At 39.7% G+C, this 22,523-nt stretch overlaps 2 protein-coding genes and 1 long non-coding RNA gene across 6 annotated transcripts in view; 1 reads left to right on the top strand and 2 right to left on the bottom strand.

The window, feature by feature from the left end:
* Rich (Guanine nucleotide exchange factor subunit Rich) overlaps positions 1-2,696 on the bottom strand; it is a 63,631-nt gene extending 60,935 nt beyond the window's left edge. For 2 of the 3 annotated variants that reach the window (XM_076204439.1, XM_076204440.1), the window contains exon 1: positions 1,630-2,695. In XM_076204439.1, the coding sequence (XP_076060554.1) occupies positions 1,630-1,770 (141 nt within the window). In that variant the 5' untranslated portion in view covers positions 1,771-2,695. Of the gene's footprint in view, positions 1-1,629 lie in introns of all 3 variants that reach the window. The other variant, XM_076204438.1, reaches the window with a different exon arrangement.
* Positions 2,697-13,408: 10,712 nt separating this feature from the next.
* Positions 13,409-22,523, top strand: part of LOC143036746 (uncharacterized) — a 33,190-nt gene continuing 24,075 nt past the window's right edge. The window contains exon 1 of one of the 2 annotated variants that reach the window (XM_076204435.1): positions 13,409-13,789. In XM_076204435.1, coding sequence (XP_076060550.1) covers positions 13,643-13,789 — 147 coding nt within the window. In that variant the 5' untranslated portion in view covers positions 13,409-13,642. The remainder of the gene's footprint in view (positions 13,790-22,523) is intronic. The other variant, XM_076204436.1, reaches the window with a different exon arrangement.
* The window catches only part of LOC143036748 (uncharacterized), a 29,729-nt gene continuing 21,004 nt past the window's right edge, over positions 13,799-22,523 (bottom strand). Inside the window, exon 3 of the long non-coding RNA XR_012967400.1 lies at positions 13,799-16,247. This is a non-coding gene — a long non-coding RNA (uncharacterized LOC143036748). The remainder of the gene's footprint in view (positions 16,248-22,523) is intronic.

The raw sequence follows: 22,523 nt of genomic DNA, 5'->3' as shown, positions 1-22,523 counted from the left end.
ACAGTCAGCTGATTAGTTTTAGATACTCAGTTTTGCATGATTGCTATCAAATATGCAATTTTGTAGCCCATAATTTAAGCTGTCACTTACTGAATGGTTGCTTCAGTATAATGCTAACAGCTTTTATTTACTCTAAATTACCACCCATGGTGTATATGAGTATTTTGCTTCCCATACTTAGAAGACTTGAGGCATGCATGCATGCAGGTGCACTTTCCATTATGAAAAGGTTTTGATCTAATATTATGGTGTATTAAAAATCATACCTTGAAAATAGTAGCACATGCTATTATCTATTAATGTAATTGAAAATCTGCACTAAGTCAGATCCATGTATAGTGCTCTGCAAATTGGTGTGGATCACCTGTACTCCTTATGGCATCTTTATAATTTTGCTATATGCTACAGTTACTTCCAGAAGTTCACTATTCTTATGCCTCACATAAAGTATACAAATACTTTCATATAACTAGACTTGCCAATATTCAATTATGAAGAATTCACAAATAGAAGAAACGATCTACGTAAATTGCAAAGATCACTCGAAGGAAACAACAAGGCACTCATTAGAAAAGTTATTCTTTTAAAAGGAAAACAGGGAACATTATAGATGTTACATATGAGCCAGAAAAACAAGGTAAAAGAATAATTACCCCCCCCCCCCCCCGAAAAAAAAAGGAAGCCAAGATGAGGCTTCCATTTCCAGTAATAGAATGGAACAGAACTACCAATAGAAGCAACACGAGCAAATATGGCTTATTTTCACTACTTCAGTACAATAGCAAGTGGCAGCAGACCAAACACCCACTTCAGGGATGAATAGAGTGTAGTTCCTTGCTACGAGATTATTTTGCTTAAATGACTTGGTGTCTTTGAGGTCAAGGAATGAGTGCTCTTCCCTCATATGATGGGCACTGACTGCCTAAGTTTGATGTGGTCAGTCTGTCAGTATGTGTATGATATTTTGGTCATTTTAAAGACATCTCTAACATAAAATCGTGCAGTATTCTTTTCAGACTAGAAACCTATCTCCACTCAACTGATACTAACCCCACTCTTAAATTTCTACCATGTATCCCTCCATTTTCCTCCTACCCTCCCTTTCCATCTGAGACACCTCCAGTATGATACAGTCCCTCAAGGAGGGAAATCATATTAAATGCTACTTATCACTGTCAAAATACTCATTACCAAATGCCCCACATGAAAACATCAGGTACAGTTGATGCCCCAAGATGGGCTTCAGGTTCTAATTAACTGAACAATGAATATATACAAACTTTTCTTTTCCAATTTGTAACCCACATGCAAAAGAGAAATTTAGAAATCTTATTCACTGTGTTTTCATTAATATATGTTGCATTTTGTTGGATTCAGTAAATACATGCCATGAATTGTCCTTTAATCGTCGAGTGTACAAATGTAATCATACACATTGGAATTAATGATTAAAAACAATCAGTGACACTTGCTTTAAATATTACCTATACTTCTTGATTAACTGGTTACATTGACATTGTCTAAACTAAACAAATGTATGGTTAGCCATATACAAAATAGGGTTCACTACAGGGCCTATAACGTAGGTTTTTGTTTAATCTAAGGTTGCATACGGTAAGTATACAATACCTTACTAAACCAAATCCAGACAGCTCTTTCAGTTAGCACAGCATACAATATCCTGTCCCTGTTGCAAACGACGGCTTTCACCAGTCCATCGTTTGCCTTAGGGAACTTCAGGAGCTTTGGTAGCCCAACGGAATAGTACATGGCGATAAAAGCCTTACATTCTTTGTATATCTATTCCAAAATATTAAACATCCTCATCTTCACAACACTGACCAATCTTGACACATTATAACTGACAGAATCCAACAAAGCAGTAAAACAGGGAAGTGATTAAACAAAAAACAAAAGACTTTCGCTTTTGTGAACTTTAGATTCTATGATATTATCTATACCCAAATCAAGTACACTTATAGAAGCATCAAATCCCTCTATACTGCACCAGTTTTCTGATTTTCATAATGTTTATTTTGACTTGCCGTTTTCTTTCACATATTTAGAATAAAAATAATGAAATATTCTATCAACTATTCTTCTTTATTACCCAAAATAAAACATATATATTTTTCCAATTATAATTCTCAAATATCAACAATTGTGGTAAAATTGTGAAAAATTGTCGAATTAGTGCATGTGACCTGAAATGACCAGACCTTGATCGTATATAAGTCATTAATTAAAGATATATATATTATTAATAAAAGCAATGTTACGTTTGGGTGCTATCATACAATATGTGCGACAGTCAATCTTCACCACTCTAATTTTCATTGCGTTCGTCATTTCTGACATTCAAAAATCAGCTGTTCCCAAGTCAATATTTTATTCATAGCCTAAGCTAAGTTCAAAAGTCCATCGCTACCCGACTCAGCTAAGTATAATTAGTCTAGGTTCCGCACACTCAATCAATCATCAGCCATTCTTAGTACAATGCTGAACAAAGGCCTCGCACGACCTCTGCCATTCTACTCCTGCAATCTTCTCTATCTCGTCTACCCATGAAATAAGAGTACATACCGCGCCACGCAAGTGTTCCAGATCATGTCCTTTTGTAAGGTCAGGCGTGACGTAATGGAATCGTCTTTGCTTTGTAATAAGTTGTCGCTCATGCAAGGGTTTGAATAGCAGTGGCAGAGCTTTTTGATTAATTTGTCATAACGACACACACACGCATGTATATATATATACATATATATATACATATATATATATATATATATATATATATATATATATGTATATATATACAGTATATATATATATATATATATATATATATATATATATATATTTATATATATATATATATTACAGGTGAAAAATGAAATCACACATTTGTCAATAACGTAGAAACCACTGTGGGAGTAGAAAAGACTGGAAACGGGGAATCTATATATTTCGATTGCAACCTGCAATCCTCTTCAGTAGAAGAGGATTGCAGTTTGACACCTTTAGAAGAGGATTGCAGTTTGCAATCGAAATATATAGATTCCCCGTTTCCAGTCTTTTCTACTCCAACAGTGGTTTCTACGTTATATATATATATATATATATATATATATATATATATATATATATATATATATATATATATATATATATATATAGATATATTGATTGAAGTTCACAGCAGCTTCTGCGTTCACGACTTTTTTGCTGAGAAGTTCTACATCTCTGATGATGGAACGGTGAGCAATGGGTAGCTCCCATAAAAGTTGTCCGAAAGACATAGAAAGTTCTTGTAGATGAAGAACACTTTATCAAAACAAGCTTTCGACCTACATAGGTCATCTTCAGGTTATGGTACAGGCAAAGAAGGGAACAGATTATATAGGGAACTAAATACAGAATGGAAGAAAAGGAGGAACGTGATTGGTCGAGGCTGGCCAATAGGGATCTAGGCATTGACCCGGGATCCCGCTTGCGAACCTGCCTGAGCCGTACGCCGTTCGTCCTCTTCTCTAACTATCTTTTATATATATCACTAGAAAACTATTAGAAGACAATACCATCGTTCTCGCTAAGGAATCAGAAAGGTCTAGACTCTTCTTTCTAGAACCACTTTTCTTAATTAATGGACTTGCAACCTTCTACCAACAGACAAATGGGGGTCCCTACCATACTCCCCGGCATGAAGCCCCTCCCTAGGACTTGTGTTGGCGTGGTGTGTAGTGGAATTGTATTGTATTGATTTGTTATTTATTGTAATGATTATATTATGTTATTATGTATAAAATGTATTTATATTATTATAAGATTTGATTGTGTATAACCAAATATATTATTTCTTAAAAAATGTCATTTCGTATACTTATTTAGCCACCCAGAACATTAAATGGTGGCAGCGAATAAACAATCATTGTGCACGCCTCCACAGACTAAAATTAGAGTGCTGAACTTTTGCCGATCCCATGTGAGCGTCCGTTGTTTTGTTTTTCTCTCCCATTTTCCTTTCCACAGGCTACAGGATTTGTTAGTTGAGACGTACTAGTGTTTTCTCATTGTGGACCAGTGATTCTTTATTTACGTATACATAGCAACAATAACCAGCTACAGTGTTCAGGGCCATTGTGGTGCATGCCGCTGTGTGATTTATTTTGGACAACGTTTTCCCCGAGAATCTTCGTGGCCGGCCTTCTTTGGGACTGATATCGCTGTCTGCTTTAGTGGGACGGTCGTCTCAAGTCACTTCGTGACTTGCAGTTTTAATTGCTCCATGGATGAAGACAGATTCGTGGTTGGACTATCAGCATTCTCGGTCGGCAGCTCCAGCGGCTTTGTGTATTGTAAGCGTATGCTCTGCGCCCGCAGACATTGGCTACCTTGTTACTTACCAGTTTTGTATAATTTTTGCCTTCGGCATACTTGTATTGTCATTTTTTTTATTTTGTGGATATATTGTTCTACATATATAAACTATCTAGCCGGTCGTGCCTTGGGCGGTCATTTGTATGACGTCATTCTTTGTTTACTTTTTCAAATGTTACCCCGCAGTGACGTTTTGTGTACGGTTATGTATCAGTGCATTATACATTTTTTTTACGTAATTTTGCTAATTACGGTCTTCCTATAATTTTTCTTCATTATTGATATATGTATTGCATTGTTTCTGTGTTTCAATGCTTCTGTTTGTGTGAATTATATAATTCTCATACATTCGTGTCCCATGTCCATGTGATTTCTCTATACTATTATTATTATTTTTTTTTTTTTTACATTATTTCATGCTTTGTGCTAGTGTCTTGTATTTGCATTAATTCTTGCTTGGTGTTGGTGTTTTCGTATGCTCTTACGAAGTGGATTACGGTTGTCATCTCCTATCATGTCTAAGTCAGAGGCCTTCGTTTATCAGTTCACTAAACTCCTCTGAGACAATGGCTCATAAGTGGCGTTGCTCCATCAGGACCCGTCGGTTATGAAATTCTCTGGTCAAGATCCTCATTATAGGGCGGCTGATTTTATCCGCCAATGTGAGGACGCCATTGTCCATTCAACCGTTTCGACGGGGCCTGAAAAGATCTCCTTTGTGAGGTCCCAGATTGTGCCAAATTCTCTAGCATCGGAGTTACTTTCGGCGTCGTGTTTAGATCCCAAATATCTAGACTATAATTATGACACCTTTAGGTCTAACTTCCTTGAACTTTTTTCAGATACCCCTGGTGGTGGTTTGTTCCATTGGTGCTTCAAACTGGTTGATACTCTCGTATCCCGACTAGGCACTCTTGATTATAGATGGGCGCAAGCTCAGGCCAGTATACTTGTTGTTGATGATTTAGAGTAACCTTCACATTCAGATTGGGTAGATAATGGCAATATCACTTTAGATAGATTTCGTCTTATCTTGGAATTTCTCTTCTATATCTTTTTTTTTTTTGCCTTCTGGGAGAAGAGCTGCATCCTCTCTCATGTATAAGCCTGATGAGACTCTCTTGTCTTTTGCGTCACAGCTTTCCCGTAAACTAGGGGAAGTACAGTCTAGTTCCTTGTGTATTAGCAATGCTCATCAACATGGTTATGTCCCTTGTTCTCCTCAGCCCCCTCAGTCTACAATTCCTACTCATAGTTCCCCTCAATCTACAGTTACCCACCTCCTCTGTTATGTACCTTTTGTAACAGGTCTGGTCATTCGAGCGACTTTTGCTACCGCCGTAGGCGCCAGGTACACAAGTCAAGACTGTCCCCTGTTCGCAGGAGTGTACCTACTGTTTCTTCTAATCTGTAGCATGACCTTTCCAGAGTAGAACCTCCAGGTAGACTCATTTATTGCCATATCCATGGTCATTGTAAACACTCGACTGATCAATGTTTCAAGGTTTTGAAACTTAGGGATGAGACTTCTCACCAGCCTCGTCAACCTCATTTTCCCCAGCGCGTGTTTCACAACCCAAAGAGTTGACCAGCAATGTTCGGTCTCAAATAATTCCCTTTGTGGCTGTTGAGTCTTCTCAATTACTTACCTTTCAATTTCTTACTAGGGATACGCCTCTTTCTGTCACTGTAGATACTGGTGCAGAATGTAGTCTGTTAAGTAGAAAGGCTTACTTTGCTCTACGGGAATTGTATAATCTCCCTTTTGTAATAACTTGCATTCTCTGCAAGGTTCTCCCTTGCTTGTTCTTGGATCTGTTTGTCTTCCCTTACAGTTTCCCTCGCATGCTACAGTCTTCAATGTCACTTTTGTTGTTGTCTCTGGCATTGCCCTTCAGTGTGATTGTCTCTTGGGTATTGATGCTCTTACAGCTCATAGCATAGATATTTCTCCTAGTCGCCGTGTAGTGACTTTCTGCAATTTTGATATCTCTGCATCGGATAGGCCAGTTTCTGTTTGTGATTCTCCTGTGCTTGATCAGTCCGCATATGTGCCTGCCCCAACTTCTAAGCGCTCTACCCCTGTTACTCATTGTGCTGCTGTTGTTGTAGGAGAGCATCTTATTGAACCTTCAAGTTCTGTTCAAGATTCGGTGCGCGTCTCAGGTGCCCTGATAGGGTCTGACGTTCTCTCTTTGCCTGACTCTATTCGTATTCGTCGGCTTGCCCTAGAAGGAACTCTCTCCACTATTCGCGAGGATCATGTTACCACAGCGATGGTAACCAATGTCACGGGTATTCCTATTCCTCTCTCTCCTGGCAGTCACTTAGGCTTTCCAGGATTCGCCTATTATAGCAGCTTCTGTTCTACAGTCTCCTCCAACACGTGACCCTGCTCACTTAGCTTCTGAGCTTGCCACATTTGTAGGCGAGATTGATTTTCCTGAAGAGACGCCTCGTCTCCTTGACCTGCTAGTTACCCACCGTCAGGCTTTGGCTTTACCAGGTGATCCGTTAGGGGTTACGGACCGTGTGGTTCATAGAATTGATCTTCAGCCAGGCACTCGTCCTGTTTACGTCCCCTCTTACAGGCTACCTCACTCTCGTCGGCTTATAGCCCAGTCCTTGGTTGACGATTTGTTGAGTGAAGGTGTTGTGCAGGAGTCCCACTCCGAGTGGAACTCGCCTCTTCTCCTGGTGCCTAAGAAAGATGGATCTTTTCGTCCTGTTGTTGATTACAGGAAAGTCAATGAGGTCACTCTTCCAGACCATTATCCTCTGCCTATCTTAAGCGACCTTCTTCAGTCCATTGGCACTGGTAATACGGTGTTCACCACCTTAGATTTAAAAGCAGGTTTTTGGCAGATACCCCTAGAGGAGAAGTCTCGTAAAATCACGGCCTTCTCGACTCCCAGTGGGCACTATGAATGGCTTCGTTGCCCCATGGGTTTGCGGAATGCTCCTTTGACTTGCCAGCGTTTGGTTAACTCCATTTTTCATGGCTTAGTTGGGAATGGACTTTTTGTTTACCTGGATGATTTGATTCTAGTTTCCAAAGATGTGGAAAGCCACTTTTCTAAGTTGTCCATGGTCTTGCAACGTTTTGCTGAAGCTGGGTTGAAACTCAACTTACCCAAGTGTTCCTTTTTCAAGGCTAGTATCCAGTTCCTAGGTCATGTTGTAGACAAACATGGTATCCATACCACAGGTAAAAAGATCAAGGCAGTCAAGGTCTTCCCTATACCAAAGTTGGTTGAAAATGTACGTTCCTTCCTTGGACTTGCAGGATACTATCGTGCATTCATTAAAGACTTTGCTTCAATTGCTTCCCCTCTCACTCGCCTTCTCAAGAAGGACTCTTCCTTCCAGTGGTGTGATGTCCATCATACAAGTTTTGATTCCTTGAAGCTTGCTCTTACTGAAGCTCCTGTGTTGGCTTTCCCTGATTATAGTATTCCCTTTACTATCTGTACAGATGCTTCTGGTACAGGTATTGGAGCTGTACTCATGCAACAAGTAGATGGATGTAGACCTCATGTTATTGCATATGCTAGTCGCATTCTTAATAAGCCTGAGTCCTGTTACTCTGTTACTCATTTAGAGGCCCTGGCAGTGGTGTGGGATTTAAAGCACGTCCGTGATATAATTTTTGGATATCCTATTACAGTCTACACGGACCACACTGCTGTCACTCAGATTTTTAAGGGCAAGATTCTGTCAGGCCGCCTAGCCAGATGGTTCCTCACGATCGAGGAATTCAATCCAACCCTAAAGCATATCCCCGGGCGTATGAACCACGTAGCTGATGCACTTTGACGGAATGTCCCTGTTGCTGCTGTTACCGTGATTCATAATTTTTCCCTGCAGGATCTGGCCAAAGCTCAGCGTGAAGACTCTGTTTGGTCTGCTGTCCTTTATGCTTTGGAGTCTGGTGATGATTTCACCTTACCAGCTTTACCAGTACCTCTGTACCAATTTTCCCTGCAGGACAAGGTTCTCATTCGTAATGTGGAAGTGTTTGAGCAAGATGTGGCACAGCTAGTGATCCCTGAGTCTCTAGTTCCCGTTGTTTTGTCCCTTGTTCATGATGCCCCTCAGGCTGGTCACCCAGGTCGTGACAAAACTCTGGCTATGGCGCGGAAGAAGTATTATTGGCCTAAAATGCGACTAGACATTACCTCTCATGTAGCCCGGTGTAGTTCTTGTGCTCAGAACAAAGGTTCTACGAGCACTGCTCCCATCTTAGAGTACCCTACTCCTTCTCGCCCTTTTCAGACTGTGGCTATAGACCTTTTGCAACTGCCTCGTAGCACGCAGGGCTCTGTGTATGTCCTTGTGTGCGTGCATCACTTTAGTCGTTTTGTGGTCTTAGCTCCCTTACGTAACAAATCTGCACCAGTTGTAGCACATGCTTTAGTTTCCCATGTGTTGTGTATATACACCACTCCTTCGGTGCTCCTTAGTGATAATGGGACTCAATTTAGGAACGAGGTTTTGGCAGGTATTTGTGAACGTTATGGTATCAAACAGACATTCGTGACTGCTTATCATCCAGCGTCCAATGGTCTTGTGGAGAGGACGAACAGGAAAATTTTAGAGATCCTACGTCACCTTGCTAGTAATTTTCATGAGTCTTGGGAGGATTGGCTTCCCCATGTTAGTGCTTGTATCAATAGCACCATTAATGTTTCCACGGGCAAAACGCCTCATTATGTTATCTTTGGAGTTGAGAAACGGCTCCCATATAATGTGCTTGGCAGACCTGCTCGTCCCCTCTACAATTTAGATGACTATAGTAAACTACAGAGTCATGTGCTGCATGCCATTTATACTTCTGTTAGAGATAAACTGGATGTTCCAAAGGCCGACATGTTGAAACAACAACATGCTCGCGCAAAACCTGTGACTATCGGTGTTGGTGATCGTGTTTTCAAAAGCATGCCTGATCGCCAGTCAAAATCGAATTGTAAATTTGAGGGCCCCCTTTCGGTGACTGAACGCCTACACCCTAACAAGTTCAGGATTTTTGACCCCTCTACAGGCCTTAGCGAGATTTCACACTCTTGATAGGCTCAAGAAGACTCAAGTGCCTATCCCTACCTTTATCCGGCTTCCTCCTGGGCCCACAGCAAGAACTATGCCTTGTTTATCTACCCCTCATTGTTATGACCTTAGGTCAAGGGGTCCTGTAATTACCTGAACTTTCATTGTGTTGTGTTATGTATTCTTGTGATGTTTCCCATTTATGTATTCTTGTGATGTTTCCCATTTATGCATTCTTTTGATGTTTCCCATTTATGTGTTCCTGTGATGTTTCCCATTTGTGTATTCTTGTATTGTATTTTGTCGTGTTTAGATATTAAGTATCATGTCCCGGACGTCCGGCAATTGCTGTATTTGTATTTTTGTTAACTGGCGCTAGTCTTATGTTCCTTTTTGTGTTTGTATATGTTGTCTTTGTGTAATCATTTCTGTATGTGTTTGTTTAATGTATTTGGGTGTGCTATTGTAACCATTTGTCCCACACTTCTGTCTGCCACTGTTGTGTATGTGGTATGTGTTTTTTTTTTCTTTGCTCGGTGAGGGCACCGAGTGGCGCGGGCCGAGCGATGTGTTGGCGTGGTGTGTAGTGGAATTGTATTGATTTTTTATTTATTGTAATAATTATATTATGTTATTATGTATAAGATTTGGTGTATAACCAAATATATTATTTCTTAAAAGGTCATTTCGTACTTATTTAGCCACCCAGAACAGACTTGCCTCCCTCCCCCCCAACTACAACAACACACCTTCCAATTACACCGACTCCCAATTTCCTTTCCGGCGTTCCGCCAGAGTCATGGAGCAGATACTTGGACCTCTGCGGACACTCGGGTCGTGGCGGACAGCTGAACCCCAGTGGACAATTGGCCCATACAGCGACAGACAAATCCTCCCCCCTCCCCCCGTCATTTCACACCTGTCACGTGACATTCATCCCCCGCGTCTTATGTTGTGACCTCCCCCAGAGCTTTCTCTGTATATCATGTCTTGTACTCTATTACATTGAAAATGTTGTCTGCATTTAGCGGAAAAATTGTATACGCTTCCTCAACAATAGTTCCTAATGTCTACTGGTAATCTATTATTACCAAAAGCTCTACTCGTGAAATACTGTGGTCGAGTCAGTGTGTTCAGTCGTAGATGTTAGTAGTGCACCAGAAGTTGCAAAGAAAAAAGTTTTGTTCGCCTAAGTGTAAAAAACAAGAAAAAAACACCTTTGGAATATGGCGTATCGGTGAATCTTCTGGAAGATGAAGGGAAAGAAGTTCATTATAAATTTGCACAACTATCAACCTAGTGTATTGGTCAAAGAAGTGTTTTTAAATTGTGGGCCAATGCCGCAGCGATTTTCTTTTTTCACAAACAACATACATATAACCTCTGGAAGCACAGAGAGCAACCAAAGTCCGAAATTAAATGAAGCGAAACCCAAAACGGAATAGGGGTGCTCAAGCCAAGGTATTCACCCCACCACCACTATCACCGTTACTACTACTAGTACTACTACAAAGAGACGAGAAAGACCTTAGTAATTAGCAATCAGACCGTTCCCAAATGTACACACTTTCCCAAGATTTTTACAAATAGATTAAATAGCATTTTCAGATGAAAACCATCCAAGAGAACTGGCAGGATTTGGTAACGGATACTTGACTATAGACCATTTACAGACAATGAATCAACTAATCGAGAAAAAGACATGATACAATAAAACTCTAAAAGTTTAGCTTTTGTATCTCACTTTATACCAAAGGCTTCTTCCCCCCTTACAAGGGAGGTAGCCAGCCAAGGAACGCACCCATTTCACTCTAATCCACCAACCATTTGTTTCCCTCCTTTCATCTTAGCTCCTCGTGGATGAAGGGTCGTCCTCCTGTTCTCCTGCCCGTTGCTCAGGTCATGAGCAATGCAGCAGGGCACAGGACATCCACAGCAGGACTAGCCGCTTCATTTACACGGTTTTTTGTACATAAAAAATGACGCTGTAATACAAATGACAATAATATATTTTATATGCATACAGCTTGCAAATGAACACATTACAAGGGCTATGGAGAATATCTATGAGAGAGATACAGCTGTAATTCGACTGTAGAAAAAGAGAAAATATTAGGATTTAGAAAGGAGTACGGCGAGGCGTTACAATTTCACCTATAGTTACATTCTAGTTGAAGATTTTCAGGGGATGAGTTGGGAATGGAAATGTTCCAACACTGGCTTTATGTGTAGCAATATTCTAAATCAGAAAGAACAGAAGAGTTGCAAGTTGCGAGGAGCGATCTGAACAAGGAAAGCCTCAAAATAGGTTTGAAGGTGAACAAGAGTAAAACCAAAGTAATGTTCATCTCGAAAGTTCAGTGTAAAGAAAATATAAATGATGTTGGGAAAAAAAAATTGAACAGTATTATAATTTTGGCCAAATGCTGAAACTAAAGATCATTAATCGTGATGAAATCCAGGCCCGTGGCCAGAATTTAGGGTGGGGGCTTCCTGCATACTTAGGGTGGGGCTGAATGTAATATATGGGGGGCTTCCTGCATATTTGGGGTGGGGGCTCCTGCATACTTGGGGGGGCTGAATGTAATATCTGGGGAGGGGCTTCTTGCAAATTTGGGTGGGCTGAATGTAATATATGGGAGGGGGTGGCTTCCTGCAATCTTGGGTGGGCTGTAATATTTGGGTGGGGTGGTTGGCTGAACGTAATAAGAATGACTACTCTCGTATAGCACTTACGGAAACAGGAACACATAAGTGTTGTGACCACTGCTGAACCCTGAAACACTATGATCCTCAGTCAGGGCCAATAGTATACTGGGGCATCATCATGCACGGATCATATGCAGTGCAAGTTATAATTGCAGGTGAAGCTAAGTTGCAAGGCGATCAAAAGGACACGTGTTTACAGCAAAGAATATTCTCGAAACCCGTTAGTTTTCACCGAAGTGCAAACAAAGTTGCATTTCTATTCCGACAATGTAAAAGAAAAAAAGTGTTAATTTGGGGGGCTGAGTCCCTCAATAGCCTCTCCCCATCTCCTCTGTGGCTACGGGCTGTGTATAATGTCAGCTATAATGTAAGGATGTGAGATTTGATGACTGATGAATGCAGTGGAGACAAAGTTTTTAGGCGGGCGCAGAGTAGAAAATGGGAGATCAATGCTGGGAATGATGCTGCAAGGAAAGAAGAAAGCATGTAGGGTGAGAGAGCAGACTGGAGTGATAGATATTATGAATGTGGCATAAGAGAGGAAACCGAATTGGGCAGGGAAGTAATCGCGAAAGAATCATGGGTGATGGAGGGAGTGTAAATGACTGGACGCCGCGAAATAGGAAGCGTGGAAGGAGACTAAACAGAAGCTAGCGAAACGGGATAGAGAAGTTTGCAGGAATGATGTAGCAGAAGTTGACGCCCTCGTGCGAGTCACGGAATGTTCTGGGGGAGGCCTTCGTTTAGCAGTGGACTCAAAATGGTTGACCGATTGATATTGCGAATTATTGCAGCACAGGACTTTTGCACTTGGCTATATACATTGCGCAGTATCGCAGTAAACTGAACGGCAGGGGTAAAGTTCTTGCCTGGTGAGACACAGATTGATCATCTTCAACACGTTTTGTGGCATTTGAAGTAACGACACTAATGACGTTCACTTTAGCCTATCCAGGAGTTCCTCGCAATCTTGTCGTCGTCTACCACTCGCAATTTAAGGGATCTGGCATATTTAATAACATACTAACCCAGAAGTATCACATTCCTATGAAAAAAAATATTCAATCATATCCTACTGAATATTATTAAAATACTTTTAGGCAAAACATTTGTGTAAATAATATTGGTTGTTGTAATCATTTGGAGATTCTATCCCTAATCCCTCACTCCTTAAAATGTAAACAAATGTTCAAGATTAGAAAGCGATATGGGTTGTGTACCGTACATAAATGTTCTTTTGTAATAGGTGAATGTATTAAAAATGTATTCATGTAAGTAATGAGTCTAATTTGCCTCAGCGAATTTAATAAAATTTTCTACATTTATATAGGCCAGACGACATGGATAGCTCATAGATGTAATCCACTGCATTTCCACTAACATTCGTAGCCGTAGGTTCCCAAGTGTGCGGTGCACATTCCAATGTGAAAAGTGACTCAGTCTCGCAGATGAGCCGCACCATAGTAAACTTTCGTAAGAGACAAGTTGAAACATAGTTCAGTTATATATTGTCCAAATGGAGGAACTTAAAGGGTGCATTGTTGTCTACGGAATTGTGGGTTGTCCACATTGCATACGGGCAAAACAATTGCTCAAGGAAAATAAGCTCCCATATCTTGAAGTGTCAATTGATAGATATCCAGCTGTCAGACAATGGCTGCAGGTAAAATTGAATGGAAATATCAATATTTCTCTGGTTCACTAAAGAAAATTAATTGTTTCACATTTAATAATTTTCATAGAGTAGGCTAAAAGTACTTGCTGATTTTTGAGTATGGAACAGTGTTCATTCAATGTTAAACATGCAACCAATTTGTAAATGAAACTTATGTTGCCCAATAGGTTTTGAGAAAATTTGAGCAGAGGGCCTTCCTCCTTGTCCTTGGTTAAAAAAAAAAAAAAAAAAGTCAGAATCTGCATGATATGTTTACTTTCTCAAGTTTTGCCCACCCTGCCCCTAGCCATGGGTGATTAAAAAATGGTAAATCTCCAGAGGTGCATACCTAAGGCTAAGGCATGTTATATCAATAGACAATTCAATATTAATTTTTTTTTAATTATGATACATCAATGTAATATTAAATATAAGTTGCAGAAGTCAATAATAAAAAAATGTTGCTAAAAGTGATACACTAGTGACAATTTGGACATTGGTGAGCTTCGAGACACCATATATATTTTTCCTTGTTGTCAAAGATAAACTAATAGAGGTCTAATAAATTGGTCTAGTCTAGTCTATCCTAACCTAATCTCTAATTGGGCATTTGGCATTTGGCATCCCTGGAGGTCATCAGACTAGACTAGACCAGACCAATTTATTAGACTTCTGTTAGTTCATCTTCTATAGTACCGGTAAATAAAACATGGTGTCTCGAAGCTTGGTGATGTCCGAATTGTTGCTAGTATATCGCTTATAGCAGTTTTTTCTGCCAAGGAAAACGGATATTACATTGATACATTTTAATTTATGAAATTGATATCTAATTCATTATTGATAAATTGAATAGGTGTGCAGTTCTGGAGTAATACCTCAAAAACTAGTTAATCTGATAGGAATAACACCATTAGTAGTGAATAGTTTTATTGTGAGGGTGACTTATGTTTAAGATGGTATATGACATTTGTCTTCTTCTCTCCACCATGATCTTTTGTGTGGATGACCAAGGGGAGTGCATGCATGCATATTATGTACATTACATTTCACAATAAAAAGAAATCATAGACAAAATTGTACATTTGCAGATCATTATTTAAGAAAAGCTGGTGTAATTGATCGGGTGTTGGTTCAGAATTGAGAAAAAATATATAAGATTATGAGGTATATGGTAGACCTCTATCAATATAATATTGGTACCTAGGTTTTGATATGATTATAATGATGCTGATGAAAGTTTTGATTTGGGGAAACCACATGGCAGTTCCTAGAGCAAGAAAAATATGAAAATTGTATCTTTTTGAAAATTAAAAGAAAAATAATCTTCTTCTTCTTCCATAACACCACAGAAAAACTGATGCTGTTTTATGAGAAATTAATAGTTGGCAGATTTTGAATTGATCAATCAGTTTGTTGTATTATCTCTTGCAGAAGACACACAGGCTCCAACAAACTGGCAATAGCCTACAGTTGGGAACATAGATCACTTAGGGAAGATATTGTGTTGTTGTCTTACCTTACCTTAGTGAAAGTAAAAGAGGCAAGACAGCTTAAAGCTCAGTTTAAGGGTTGCCTCTTCTCAACTGCCTTACAGACTCAAACTGGTCATATCTGTTTTTAGATATACTCACATTTGTGTTAGTAATCACATTTTCAGTGAGGCTGTTTCACTTGTTCACTATCCTTGAATTAAAAAAAAAAATCTTCTTCTTTACTGTTCGGTGGTGCCATTTCATTAACTTGATGCCATGACCTCTTGTCTCTGGGTGGCAGGCTCTGGTAACCAACTGTAAATGTTCTTTATCCCCATACATTTCAAGATTTTGAGAGTTTCATTATCATAGCTCCTTGAGTCTTTCGTTCTTCAAGTGTGGTGAGTCTCAGTCTAGCTAATCTGTCCCCATCAACTGTCCTCATATGTCTGTGTATTATTAGTCTGGGTCAACGTAATAGGAGGTGTTCTGTGTCTTCTGTGTGGTGGTTGCATCTGGGGCAGTTTGAATGTATGGCCAGGCCTATTCTGTGTTGGTACTGTTTTAATGCTGGATGGTGGGTGTCCTGAGTGAAGGCGTGCCAGTGTGATTCTTGTCTGGTGTTGTAGGGCTTTCTCTGTGGGACTTAATCTGGGGGTTGTTGTTGTAGTATTGAGTTGGAGGGTCTTTCTTGAAGGGTGTCAATATGTTTCTGTGTGGATGTGGCTGATTTTAATTATGTTAAAAATATTTCATTCTTAGCATAAATGGAATTTTGACCCAACACCTTCATGGTTTTCATAAAGGATGATCATGCATCACACAATTAATTGAATATCTAAAATACCTTGAAACAGCTATTGGTAAACATGATATTATATATACAGTTTATCTTGATTGAAAAAGTGTATAATACAGTCTCTCATAAAAGATTGATTATGAAACCTGGGCCATTGGAGATCCAAGGTCATTTGTTGAGATTGATTCAGTCCTTCCTGAGGAAGCAAAGAATAGTTATTAATGGTTAATCTTTTGAATGGAAAGAGATGTGCAGTGGAGTTCCTCAAGGAAGTGTGCTAGGGTCCACTTTTTTTTTTTTTTTTTAATCTATATCTTGGATAATTTGCAGTTGTCTTCAAAGTTATTCACTGATGATGCAAAGATAAACAACAGAATGTGTCCAGATGATATTATAACACAACAAAATGACCTGTATAAACCTCAGGTATAGAGTTTAAAAATAACTCCAAAGTAATATATATATAGGGAGATAACCTTGGGTATAACTTAGCACATATATATATGGGCCGGGCAGTGAGAAGAGCATGGAAGAAAGGGAGGCCTTTTGGATAGATTTAAATGAGTGCATAGAGGGTTTAGGAAGAAATGTCAATGTAATAGTACTGGGAGACCTTAATGCTAGAGTGGGAAATGGTCCAATCGATGGAGTGGTTGGGAAGTGTGGAGTTCCAGGAAAGAATCGTAGTGGAGAGTTGATGGTGGAAATGTGTCTAGAAAGAGAGCTGATGATAGCAAATACAGTGTTTCGGAAGAAAGTCAAGCATAAGTACACATGGGAGAGGGTGGTGGAGGGAAGGGGGGTAGATAGAGCGCTAATGGATTATGTAGTGGTAAATAGGATTATGATAGGAAGAGTTAAGGATGTACATGTGCTAAGGGGAGAGGGTGGGGGAATATCAGATCATTTTTTGGTGGAAGGTAAGTTGAGAGTGGAGGATAGATGGAGAAGGAGGAAAGGGACAAAAGGTAGGGAGGTTCTTAGAGTGAACTCCTTGAATGAAAAGGAAAAGGAGAAGGAGTACGAAAAGAAGCTGAAGGAGGAGTGGGAGGGAGTAAAGGATAGAGCAGAGATGGGTGTGGAGGAGGAATGGGGATGGTTCAAGGAGGGAGTCTTAAAGTGTGCAAGGATGGTGTGTGGAACAAGAAGGACAGGGGGAAATAGAAGAAAGGGTAGTGAATGGTGGGATGAGGAAACAAAGAAGGTTGTAGAAGAGAAGAAGCGAGCATTCACAGATTGGTTACAAAAGAGGACAGGGGAGTCATATGAGACGTACAAAGAAAAGAAAAGAGAAGTAAAGCAAAAGGTAAAGGAGGCAAAGAGGAGAGCAGATGTGAAATGGGGTAGGAGTATGACAGAAAATTTTGAAAGTAATAAAAAGATGTTTTGGAAAGAAATTAAGAGAGGAAGAGGAGGCGAATCAAGTAGGGAAGAAAAGGTAAAAGGTACAGATGGAGAGATGATAATGGAAGAGATGGCAGTGAGGGGAAGATGGGCAGAATATTTTAGGGAGTTGCTGAATGTGAAGGAGGATAGGGAAGGAAAGATAGCTGCAGTGGGAAATACGAAGAAAATGAGTGATGAGTGAGGAGAATGGAGGAGAAATAAGGAAGGATGAGGTGAAGGCAGTTGTAAAGATGATGAAAGCAGGTAAGGCACCTGGTCTGGATGGATGTCATGCAGAATGTCTGAAAAAGGGAGGTTCAGTGATGGTGGACTGGTTGGTGAGATTATTTAATGTTTGCTGGAGAGAGGGTAGAGTACCGGAGGACTGGAGTAGTGCCTGTATAGTTCCTCTTTACAAGGGAAAAGGGGACAAGTGTGAATGTAGTAATTTCAGAGGGATTAGCCTGTTGAGTGTAGTAGGGAAGGCTTATGGGAGAATCTTAATTGAGAGGATTAGGAGAGGAACAGAAGGAGTAATTGGTGAGGAACAGTGTGGATTTAGGACGGGTAGAGGTTGTGTAGATCATATCTTTGTGGTAAGACAGATATGTGAGAAAGCTATAGGAAAGGGGAAGGATGTTTTTTGGGCTTTTATGGATCTGGAAAAGGCTTATGATAGGGTAGACAGAAAGGCACTGTGGGAGGTTATGCAGATTTATGGGATAGGAGGAAAGCTTTTGGGAGCTGTCAAGAGTTTTTATGTGAATAGTAGAGCATGTGTTAGGATTGGAAATGGAGAGAGTGAGTGGTTTGAAGTAAAGGTGGGACTTCGTCAAGGATGCGTTATGTCGCCCTGGCTGTTCAACTTATACATGGATGGGGTGGTGCGAGAGGTGAATGCTAGGGTAGTGAGTCAGGGATTGGAGATGGTTAAAGAAAATGGAGAAAAGTGGGAGGTGAGCCAGCTGTTGTTTGCGGACGACACTGCGCTTGTGGCAGGGTCAGAGGAGGGATTGAGGAAGCTGGTGGCAGAGTTTGGGAGAGTATGTGATAGAAGAAAGCTAAAGATAAATGTGGATAAAAGTAAAGTGATGAGATGTACAAGGGGTGAAAGTGGCAGTAGACTGGAAGTGAACATTAAGGGAGAGAGACTGGAGGAAGTGGATAGTTTTAGATACTTGGGTGCAAGTGTAGCAGGAAAAGGTGGAGTGAAGGTGGAGGTAGAATGTAGATTGAGAGAAGCGAGTAAATGCCTTGGTGGTTTAAAGAGTGTAATGAGAAATAGACATTTGGGAATGGATGCGAAGAGGAGACTGTATGAAGGAGTGATTGTGCCAACAGCACTGTATGGGGCAGAAACGTGGAACATAAGAGAAGAAGAGAGAAGGAGTTTGAATGTGTTTGAGATGAGGTGTCTGAGAAGTATGGTGGGGGTTACTAGGCTAGATAGAGTGAGAAATGAGGGGGTGAGGAGGAGAACAGGGGTGAAAAAGGATTTGGGAGAGAGGGTTGATGAAAGAATATTAGGATGGTTTGGACACATGGAAAGAATGAGTGAAGAAAGACTAGTAAAAGAGGTATGGAAGGCAGATGTGGAGGGAGTGAAGATGAGGGGATGTCCTAGGATGAGGTGGATGGATGGGGTGAAGGGGGCTTTGGGGAAGAGGGGAATGTCTGTTGAGGAAGGAAGGGAGAGGACGGAAGACAGAGGTGAGTGGAGAATGGTTGTATATGGATGATGTTGTGACTGCATGGGGAGAAATGGGCGGGGGGGTGGGGGGTGGGGTAGTGTGTGTGAGTGAGTTTTGACGCAGCGCGAAGGGATTTCTCCCCGTCCTCTCCTTATATGCAAGGGGGGACGGAGAGGGGGGGTCGCCGATTAAATGAAGCGGCCTTGCTGTGGATGTGCTGTGTCCTGCGACACTGCTTCTGACCCAGGGCGGTGGGCAGGGTGCAGGGATGACCCGTCATCCAGGAGGTGCTCAGATGAGAGGAAGGGTGGGAGGGGTGTGGAGTGTATTTAGGGATGAAATGGGTGGGAGTGTTTTTATGCCTTTCCCTTTTTGGCTACCTCCCTTGGAAGGGGGAAAAAGCCTTGGTATATGTATGTATGTATATATATATATATATATATATATATATATATATATATACATATACATATACACACAGTTTCGTCAGATGGATGGCGAAGATTGGAGTTCTGAAGAAAAAGTGAAATTTTCGTGGATCTCAACGCAAAGGAAGTACCTTATTGTATTTACAGGGAAGGGGAAAGCTTGTGGTGTAGTGGGAAAGTGAGGAAAAAGGAGAAGGGGAGGGATTACTGAGGGAAATGGAAGGAAATGAGGAAGGGGAGGACTTGGTCTAGGAGGCCAGGCGTCTTGTAAACAAGAGAAGGACCGATGATTTTAGTGAAGGGATTAACAAAAATGTAAAGATTAGAAATATAGATAAGAGCAGCACAATGGAAGGTGAGGATAATAATTTCCAGGGATTTAATGAGGGGGGGCCGGATACCAACCTCCCCCGATTAGCAAGACTAGAGGAAAAACTTGAAATGACCGAACATTGGGAGAATAGGTTCGGTAACATAACAAAGATTGTGCAGAGAGTTGAAAGATTGGAAGAACTAGAGAAGGTGAACAAAAACTTAACTAAAGAAATAGAAGAATTAAAAAGACAGTTAAAAGAAGTAAAAGAGGAGTATGAAGAATTAAAGAGGAATAAAAGACAATAAAGAGGCCATAGCAAAAGAAGCACAGGGTTGGAAAAAAATCCAAGAAAACAGTAAAGTTGTATTTACTGTCATAATTAAACAGCAAATGAAAGAACAAACTGAAGACTCAGTTATTAAAGTGATGAGACAGAAGGAGAATATAGTAAGAGACTTAGCAGATAAAAAGAAATGTATAATTATATTAGGAATGGAAGAGAAACATAACCTAAATAGAACCACAAGAATCAATGAGGAAAAAGAAAAAGTAATCAGTTTACTAGAATTAGTTCAGGAAGATGAACCTGAAATCATGAAACAAATTGAAGAGATGTTTAGATTTGGAAAATATAGTACAGATAAGACCAGACCAATTAAGATTAAATTCAAGTCACAAATGATGGCAGAGAATATCTTAGCAAAAACAGGGAAACTAGCAGGAAGTGAACAATATAAAAAGGTATGGATAAAAAGAGAAAATAATAAAGAGGAAAGAAAGGAGGAAAAAATGAAAAGACATGAAGCTAAGGAAAAAAACGAGAACAGAACAGTCAGAAAAAGAGAAATTCTATTGGAGAGTAGTGAATATGAAAGTAAGGAAATACGACATACTAGAGAAAAACAAAAGGGAAATAGAGAATACAATGGAAGTGGCAGAAAACTAAGAGTGTCTTACACAAATATAGATGGATTAATAACAGGATTGAATGAGCTGAAGGAAAAAGAACCGGACATAATGGGAATTGTAGAAACGAAATTAAAAGGTCCACTACCACCCAACAGTGTAGGACATGATGCATATAATTATTGGATTAGAAACAGAGAGACAAAACAAGGGGGTAGAGTTATGTTCCTGACTAAGAAGGCTATAAACGTGAGGTGTGTCACATATGGAAAGAATACAGTAGAGATGATTATGATCGAAGTGGAAGACAGAGATAAGAAGAGCAGAAAGTTTGTGATGAATTATGTGCCTCCAAAAACAGCCTCATGGGAAAAGAGTGAACATAAAAGTATGTTAGAAGACACAAGGATAACATTAAATAAGATAATGGAAGATGGAGGAAGAATAGTTATGATGGGCGACTTTAATTGCAAAGAAGTCTGCTGGGAAGAGATGACAGTAAAGGGTGGAGAAGGCTCATGGGGAAATGTTCTACTCGAGATGATTATTGACCATACAATGACACAGTGGATACAGGAGAACACTAGGTATAGAAATGAAGAACCATCTAGACTAGACCTAATAATCACATCTGAACCTAGAATAGTGGAAAAGATTGAATATAAAACACCAATAAGTAAAAGTGACCACATATTGATTGAACTGGAACTAAATGAGGAGAAATACATGAAAAGAAATGAACAATATAGAAAAGGAAGAATGATGTATGAAAAAACAAACTTTGATAAAATAAGAGAATTCTTTCAAAAAGAAAACTGGAAAGGAATATACAAAGAAGAAACATCAGTGGAAGAGAAATGGAATATTTTGACAACAATTTACAAAAAAGGAGTGGAAAAGTATGTCCCAAGACGAAAACAAGAAAAAGAATATGTAAAATGCTGGTACAACAAAAATTGTAGGGAGTTAAAAGACGAAACAGATAAAGCTTGGACCAAATTGAAGAAAGACAAGAGACCTGAAATATGGAAAATATATACTTGTTATAGAAATGAATATGTACAAGTGTGCAGAGAGGAAAAGAGAAAATATGAAAAAGATGTCATAGAAAAATGTAAAAATCAACCAAAATTATTTTACAAATTTGTAAACAACAAACTGAAAAACAAACAAGATTTGGAGAAATTAAGACAAGGAGTTGAATACACAGAGGATATAGAAATGGTGGAAATTATGAACAAGCATTTTAAATCAGTGTTTACAAGGGAGAACATACAACCTGAAGAGATCGAATGGAAAGAGTAAGTCCCCCCTATGAAAGAAATAGAAGTAACAAAGAATGAAATAATGAAACACTTGAGTAATCTTGATGTCAGAAAATTGCATGGACCAGATGAAATAGCAAACTGGATTATGAAAGAATGCAGGAATGAACTGGCCGACAAAATACATAGCATAATAAACAGTTCCTTGAAAGAAGGAAAAGTTCCAAAAGATTGGAAAAAAGTAAATATAGTACCTATATATAAAGAAGACCCTACCAACTGTAGACCAGTCTCTATAACAAGTACAATAGCAAAAATTTGTGAAAGAATTGTCAAAAGTAGATGGGTAAAATATTTAGAAAAAAACGTGCTAAATCCAAGGCAATTTGGATTCAGACAAGGATGATCATGCGTCACCAATTTAATATGTTTCTATTCAAGGCTAATAGATATAACACAAGAAAGAGATGGATGGGCTGA

This window comes from Oratosquilla oratoria, chromosome 21, assembly GCF_046742065.1.
Source record: "Oratosquilla oratoria isolate Oo_2021 chromosome 21, ASM4674206v1, whole genome shotgun sequence".
NCBI lineage: Eukaryota > Metazoa > Arthropoda > Malacostraca > Stomatopoda > Squillidae > Oratosquilla > Oratosquilla oratoria.
This window is presented reverse-complemented; position numbering and strand designations above follow the sequence as displayed.